Source organism: Primulina eburnea, unplaced genomic scaffold (genome assembly GCF_022965805.1).
Source record: "Primulina eburnea isolate SZY01 unplaced genomic scaffold, ASM2296580v1 ctg358_ERROPOS207111, whole genome shotgun sequence".
NCBI lineage: Eukaryota > Viridiplantae > Streptophyta > Magnoliopsida > Lamiales > Gesneriaceae > Primulina > Primulina eburnea.
In genome coordinates this window covers 95,570-104,233 of record NW_027331176.1, presented here as the reverse complement: position 1 = coordinate 104,233, position 8,664 = coordinate 95,570, and the positions used below count along the sequence as shown (strand labels likewise).

Below are 8,664 nucleotides of genomic sequence, written 5' to 3'. Positions count from 1 at the left end.
AATCATGCACGTAAGCTTTTCCAGATTCCACTACTCTCTTCAACGATTCTTCCGACAATTTAGATACACCAAATTCATGCCGCCATTTCTGTTTATGAAATTTCACATTGTACATGAATCAACAAAGAATAATCTCTATAATGAAAAAGTAAGGGGGTCTCACAGAACTTTATGCGCGGGGATTTTTTTATTTATTTTCTTATTTTAGCAACAAAATAAAATATCTTCGTGAGCAACGGGAAAATTTTGGCGTCCAGGTTTGAGATAGAAAAGAAACAGAGGAAATGGGAACAAGCTTCCAGGGTTTGACATCCATCAAGCAAGGAGATGGGACTTGAATGTATCAGGATAACAGAGACTATGAATAAGAATTACAATGGCTTTGGTCAATTTGGAGACAGCGTCTTCCACAGAAAACCGTCGGTCCTTCAGAAACCAAAGAATCATCTCTTCATCATCTCTTCCATTTTTGCCCACTGGAAGACTACTATATTCTTTCTCAAGCTTTACTTTGACTGCTGCCACCAACTGCAGCATGCAAGAGTTGATTAGGGACACAAACTGCCAAACTCCTGAATAATGAAAAGGATAGATAGATGCGACCGAGTAACCTCAAACACATAATAGTGAGGAAGGAGTTAAATGCTCCCTTAAGCTGCGTATGGTTGGGTGGTTTTGAATTTGATGCAGGAGTTCGAATCAAACCATTCGAAAATCTATCCTTTAAAATGTTTACAAAAATACACATGAACAAAAGGTGGAAAAATAGAATACCGAACTAACTTCTTTGAATTTGAAATTCAGTCATTTCAATCCACCTACCCAAATGTAACTTTAGGTTGTTTTCGAATTGAAGAATTCGGCATGGAATCCTTAGCTTGTAAGTCATCATTTTAAGAATAATAATTCAGAATTTCAAAGCAAAATAAAAATAATAAATTTATTAGCCTAACTATGGATTTTAATCCCATCCATTTCGTTGGAAACCTATGTGGAAACCAAGAATTATTAAACCCTCATTTAAACTGTGCCTGGAACAAACTCTCCAATTTCACCTCTAAATTTGAACCAGAATTTAACAGCAAACAAATTAGAAAACCACAACGAGAGAAAATTCAGAGGAAAAAACAGCATTATCTTTAGTGGAACATTCTCAGAACACATACACTAAAAACACCCGAAAAATCGCAACGAAATTACCCTGCGAGCATTCTCCGGATTCACAGAACAATTTCGAACACAAAGCATGAAATGCTGAGTTGGTTTCTTCGAACGGATAGAGATTAGCTTCAAATGGAGTGGATGGGGGAGCCTCAGGCAGTGCGACATTTCATCAAACAGATTGTAATCTGCTCTTACTTAGCTCAAGGTTTCCCAAGGAACGCGGACAGCGGATCAAACCCGAGTCCAATCACCCAAGCATTTCAAATTTCGAATCCAATTTCTTTTTAGCATATTTACAAAAACTCTTATATTAATCACAGATTATGTTTGACGAATTTGTTATCCAATCCAATCCATAAAAATGCATAAAGTTTTATACTAAAATTATTATTTTTCACTTTAAATATAAATGGGATCAATCTTTATTACGATTCGTGATATCGTGTCACAAATTCATCAGTATTAATTAAAAGGAGTGTATTCAATCTATATTTTAAAGAATTTTAAAATCTAGAGGTATTCAATTTAAACTTTTATATACTCTATATATGTTTAGTAGTATTTAACATGAATTTTGATATAATTTTAAAAATTCATGTGGTATTCAAATTAGATTTTTTAAAACTCTTCATAAGTCAAGAGGTATCCAAAAAATCAATAGATTTTCAAGGATTCTTAATTTATTATTTATGTACAAACCTTGAAGACTTATGTACAATTACAGAAAATCTAAAATATTCTTCCACCTACACCAAATATTTTGATGGACTTTCTTTTTTGAAAAATATGCTATCTTTCTTCTATCTCAAGCCGTCTCTAGGGTTCTTCACTCTTTCAAAAAAATGTCTTCTATTCAAAGGTATGATTGGTCATTCTTACCAAAATTTATGTGTAAATAGATGAATTGTTGTTTTTTCTTGAATCATTATGATTATTGTATTTCATAAAAAAAATTTCATCTCATAAAAACGATGAATGATCCGATATATGTGTAAAAAAGATTCTGCTAATAGTTTGGAGGTCCTTATTCACCACATATTATATAGAGAATAAAAATAAAAATATTACTTATTATTTGTAAAAAAATAATCTTTTGAAATTAATAGTTTGATTAGAATCATTCATATGTACACAGTAAAATTGATTGTTCTTATATTGAAGTTCAATTTTTGACTTATTTAATCAATTATTTTATACTTTTAAATATTCATGATTTTTTAATAGGCATTTCATCTAAATTTTTATTATTATTCACCACATATTATACAATGTTTCTTTGTTTGTTTTAACGAGTGTGGGAAGTTAACGTCATTTTTCAGCTGTTAGGAGTAGAAGAGTTAGGAGCATAGTAATTTTTCCTTCTCGACTGTGAACCCTTTTATTTTCTTGCAAGTATTCTTTTTGTTTCAATATATATACTATGAAGGTATGATGCATTTTTACGTGTAGGCTGATGCATTTTTAATGTTCTAACATGTTTTAACCTGGATCAGCTGTAACAGAAAGAATAAGAGGGAGTACAAGATTCTACCCTTTCTTTAAAGTAAGTAATGAAATTATTATATTATTATTTTTGTTGTTTTTATTGTTGTAATTATTGTTATTTCTATTCATGTTGTTGGTGTAGGATTGCATTGGAGTTATTGATGGAGCTCATATTCCAGCGACAGAGTCTGGTCATGACAATAACAGTTACCGTAATCGCCACGGAGTAATTTCTCAAAATGTTTTGGCAGCTTGTAACTTTGATTTAGAATTCATTTACGTACTCAACGGATGGGAGGGTTCTGCTCATGATTCACACGTGTTGACTGCTGTTTTATCAAGAAATTATGAACTTAAAGTGCCACAAGGCATATATTTTTTTCCTATATATTACATAACTATTTATATTTTTTGTAATTTTCAAAGATAATGTATATTATTCATTAGTTAATTAACTTTACAAATATGATTTGATAGGTAAATATTTTTTAGTGGATGGTGGATATCCAAATAGACGTCAATTCTTGACTCTTTTTCAAGATATACGTTATCATCTTCAAGAATTCACAGGTCAAAGTCGTCACCCTGAATATGCTAAAGAGTTGTTCAATCTTCGTCATGCTCCTTTGAGGAATGTTATAGAGAGGACATTCGGTATAATTAAATCACGGTTCAAAATATTCAAGATGGCTCCTCCATTTCCATATACACCCAAACAGAGCTTGTATTAGCTTGTGCTGGATTACACAGTTTTCTTCGGAAAGAGTGTCGATGTGATGAATTTCAAATTGAACAAGGTAATGAAATTCAATTGTATTCATCGGCACAAGTTTATGAAGATGACAACTTTGATCAGTTATTTGATATTCAAGAACAACAGCGAGCAAAAGCTAATGCATGGAGGGATAACATAACCAATGAAATGTGGAGCGATGTTGATCAAATTGTCAATAATGATTAGATTTTTTTATATAAAAGTCTACTTATTGTTTTGATTGTTCATTTAATAAAATTTTATTATGGACGTATAAAAATATTGTTCATTAGTATGTTGAATTGACATAACGAATTGAAATTTTGATTTCAATAAATTAGATAGTTCATTTGTCGTTTTTCACAAATTAAATTTATTTAACCTTTAAGTAAGTAAAATTCATTTACATTTTCATAAATAAGAAAAAAATTAAAATTGAAGAGGTTATACATGTCCAATAATTATTTAAAAGAAATTAATAAAAAAAAAATAAATCACAATTATAAATTACAAAATTCATATAATTTTATGGAAAAGTCTACAAAAATCTTGAAAAAAAGTCTATAAGAGTCAATGAAATATGTTTTACAATTCTATGAGATTCTATAAAAATCAATCAAAATCCATCGACTCCACAAAAGTCTACCTTCTAAAAAAAATCATTAAAAGTTTTTAAAAGTGTAGAATGAATACACACCCCTAAATAAACCCAAATTATATATATATAATTTCAATTAAAGTATAATGTCAATGAATTCCATGGAGTTATTAAAAGTCCATGGAAAATTTGAATACCTGTAGACTTTTATAGAGTTTATAAAAGTCAATGTTGAATACCACTTGACTTTTTAAAACTCCATGAAAGTCTATTTTGAATATCACAAGACTTCTATAGAGTATGCAAAAGTTTTGATTGAATACCTCTAGATTTTTAAAATCTACAAAAGTCATTAAAAGTCAATAAATTTCTCACGTTGAATGCACCCCCCCTGAGTTAGAAGTTTTAAAAATCCATTCAAATATTTGGGGTGAACCAAATACAAATTTTTACAATTTGTAGTTGTACCTTAGGCTTTAATGTTTGTATGTCAATGAATTCCATGTAATTATTAAAAGTCCATGGAAAATTTGAATACCTATAGAATTTTATAGAGTTTATAAAAGTCAATGTTGAATACCACTTGACTTTTTAAAACTCCATAAAAGTCTATTTTGAATACCACAAGACTTCTATAGAATATGCAAAAGTCTTGATTGAATACCTCTAGATTTTTAAAATCTACAAAAATCATTAAAAGTCAATAAATTTCCCAAGTTGAATACACCCATATAATCCATGGAATAAAATTTAATTATGAAAAATAAAACAATAGAGAATAGTATACTACTTATTTTCCCCCCTTTTTTTTTGAGTGGGAAGAAGAGATTGTGTATTTATTTTCCGACGGTTTCTTTGTTTCTTGATTTGGGCTGTAAAGTGCCCTTGCTTTTCATGTTGGGCCAAACCAGACCACGTGGACCTTTGGATCTTCAAATTTTACTTCATTCTTGTTGCAAATTTGTTCTTGTTTTTAGAATTGGTTAAATAATAATTAAGTAAAAATAATTTTTTCTTAAACCGAAAATGATCCCTGGTCACATAATAACTTCTCACATAATTCATTAAAGTCGCCCATGGGTAAAATTACTACGACACATATTATTAATCTTAATTAATTTAAACTTCGAAATCTTTTAATTTTTAAAATTTATTAACTCAAGCTAATATTAAATTAATCTAAAATTAATATATAAAAAAATTGGACAACCCGTGCTTTATTTTGCTCTGCCACTACATGGAGCTTCAATGAACTATAAGTTACATTCTTATATTCTAAATATATATGGTACCTTTTATAAAATAAAACTTTGTTACGAATGACTTTAACATTTGGTATAAAGTAAGGTTTCTTAACTTGAAGCATGCGACATTACTTCAAAGAGTAGGTCTCATGTGAGACCGTCTTACGGATCTTGATCTATGAGACGGGTCAACCCTACCCATATATACAATAAAAAGTAATACTCTTAGCATAAAAAATTATACTTTTTTCATGGATGACCCAAATAAGAGATCCGTCTCACAACTACGATCCGTGAGACCGTCTCACACAAGTTTTTGCCTACTTCAAAAGAATAAAATCCCAACATTTACTTTAAAAAAAAAGAGTGAGTCTCATGTGAGACGGGTGAACCCTACCGATATTCACAATAAAAAGTAATACTCTTAGCATAAAAAATAATATTTTTTCATGGATGACTGGCTCAAATAAGAGATCCGTCTCACAAATACGACCCGTAAAACCATCTCACACAATTTTTTTTCCAAAACTAATAACAAAAACCAATACAAACGAAATTGGTGTTTTAAATGGTTTAAATAATTATTCATTCAAAGAAGCCCAAATATTCAAACTCAAATCAATGCGTAATTATGTGGGATTAATTGTGGAATTGAAAATGGTCACTCTCATTCATGCCAACCAACCAACCAACCTTAAAACAAGTAATTAATGTTTTTGCACTGAAAACCAAGGTTCTAAAAGGCGTGAAGCGCCCCGAAGCGCGGATGTCGAGCTCCAAGCTTTTCAAGCTTAAGCGAGATTAGCACAGGCTTAAGCGTGAAAAAGCGTTTTTTATATTCAGTGTAATTGTAATTATCTCAAACCAATAATTAGATAAAATAATACATAAATATGATAAATTTTATGTCTGATGCATTAATTCTCATATTTATAAAATCATAAAATATCAAAATTACAATCTTAATTTGTTTTTGCAACTAAAACACATTAAAAATGTTAAATATTTGTCAAATCATTATCAGACATGCTTAATCATAATTAAAATTAAAAAATAAACATCTAAATTATAAACCTAATTTATTATTTTAAAATAAAAAAACATACCTTCAAAATAAAAAAATTAATAGATGCGATCAATTGTAGTTAAGCACGCTTAATCAAACACCTTAATTATGCTTAATTCGGTCAAACTACAGTTTGACCGCTTTTTTTCCGCTTTCTCCGAAGCGGGGCGTTTTCGCCAAGCTTCAAGCTTAAGCGAGCTTAAGCGGAGCTTAAGCGAGCTTTTTAGAACACTGCTGAAAACATATAAATAAAATTGGCTACTCTATTGTTGGGAAACGAGAGTGACATGTAATTGGCCAATATTCCTCAACAATTCCTAATTCCTTTGCTGAAGAGAATGTGAGTGCCCCTTTTCATAAAATATAAGAGAAGAGATACCCAAAATTAATTATAAACAAACAAATAAATAAATAAATAAATAAATTGATGATAATGAAAATTAAATATCAAGAATGAGGAGGGCCTCTACCTACAACCGCAGACAACATTGCTCTACAACTCTATAAAATCTCCCCTCTTTTAATGCAATTCTTACCCTTTTTCTAATTAATTTGGTAATAATATTTTTACATTTTATATATATATATATATATATATATATATATATGATTTACCCTCGTAATACTAATATGATTTATAAATATTTTCAAGAATTTTCTCTTTTTTGTGAATGTAGTGTTTGTAATATTAAAATTTAATCAGAATATGATAAGAGTATCATGAAATGCATCTATGCACAAATTTTGTAATTTGGGAAATCCGGATGGCGGAACGAACTGTGTGGGTTGTTACTTTCATCACAAAGTAAAGTTAGAGATGTCGAGGAATGCTAAGAGGAAACACTCCAGCGTTCATGTCATTAGTTGTTCGATAAAATTTTGAAAGAATTTTGTGGGACTAATTGAATTGAGGAGCCTTGGTAAATGATCTCAAGTAAATAATTAGAAAGAGATTGAGTTCGATTTAGTGAGCTAGATCGAATAATTGACTCAATTTATTTGGATAAATAAGAATATATAGGTCTCTTGTGAGACGATTTCATGAATCTCTATCTGTGACACAAGTCAACCCTACCGATATTCACAATGAAAATTAATACTCTTCGCATAAAAAGTAATACTTTTTCATGGATGACGCAAATGAGATATCCGTCTCACAAAATACGACCTGTGACACTGTCTCACACAAGTTTTTGCCATAATCCATCAATATTATATTTAATAATGCAAAAGATTAATGTTTATCTTGGATATGAAATTCTTTAGAAAGTTAGTTAATATAATTTGAATGGTATTATGCTTTGTACGAAAATTTTGAAATCTTGATCAAATAATTATTTGAAGAGGGAATTCATTGGGTAGGCTCTTTCAATAATTTTGGTGGTTGGATTCCACGTAATGTTATTTATTTAAACTGCAAAAAGCGTCAGCCCCGATTGAAAATGACATCACAGGTAATTGAACATGACGTCGATATTAAAGAAAGGGGACAGTAAATCATGAAATAAGGATCGCCTCTATTTTTAGGCTCAAAAGGAAATTAAAAAATAATAATAATATATATATATATATATATATATATATTACTTTGACTTGTGGATAGAATGATATGAATTCTTAGTAAGAGAGAATAATCGATAGATATAGATAACATAATAATTTTTAATTTTTATTGTTTTTAACTCGAATATGAATAAAATAAAGACGTAAAGTCTTATATTTCGCACCAAACGATAAAATTATAATATTTACAAAATTTATCTGTACCACATAAAAATTAGAAGCAATAAAATTTGCACTTTTTAACCCCTTGATAAAAAAATTTGGAATTCTACTTTATTGTTAAATTTTTTTAAAAAAATAAAATTTGGAATCTCCATGCCAAATTCCTCATATCTACTCTCACACCAGAGTCTCAAACTACTTTGAACAAGAGTAAGCACGACTGATTCCACTGTCCAAATATTTCGGATAAATTATTCTAAGGTAAATGTGTTATGTGATTGACCACTGGGTAGCTTGAAGCCTCGAATTAAGGATGAGAAAAAATACCGAGTTTTCGATATACCGAAATTACCGTACCAAAAAATGTTGAATTTATCGAAATTTCGGTATACCGAAGATTTCGGTACGGTACGATAACGATATACAATTTGAAAATTTCAGTATATACCGGAATACTGAAATACAAAAAAAATATACAAAAAATTTAAAATATATAATATTTTAAAGCAATAAATGTATAAAAAAATTTAAATGTAAGGTTTTTCGGTATAAAACGATATATACCGATACCGTATCGAAATTTTGGTATACCATACAATTTCGATATAATCGGTATGCTAGTTATATG

At 29.6% G+C, this 8,664-nt stretch overlaps 1 protein-coding gene across 1 annotated transcript; it reads right to left on the bottom strand.

Annotated features, from left to right (window-relative positions):
- Window positions 1-4: 4 nt before the first annotated feature.
- Window positions 5-1,503, bottom strand: LOC140820994 (uncharacterized; the record flags this gene model as incomplete). The annotated part of the gene is made up of 3 exons (XM_073181378.1): window positions 1,201-1,503; window positions 376-528; window positions 5-88 (listed from the first exon to the last, which is right to left on the bottom strand). Coding segments are annotated over exons 1-3 (366 nt in total), but the record flags the coding sequence as incomplete, so codon positions are not given.
- Between the last annotated feature and the right edge of the window lie 7,161 nt (window positions 1,504-8,664).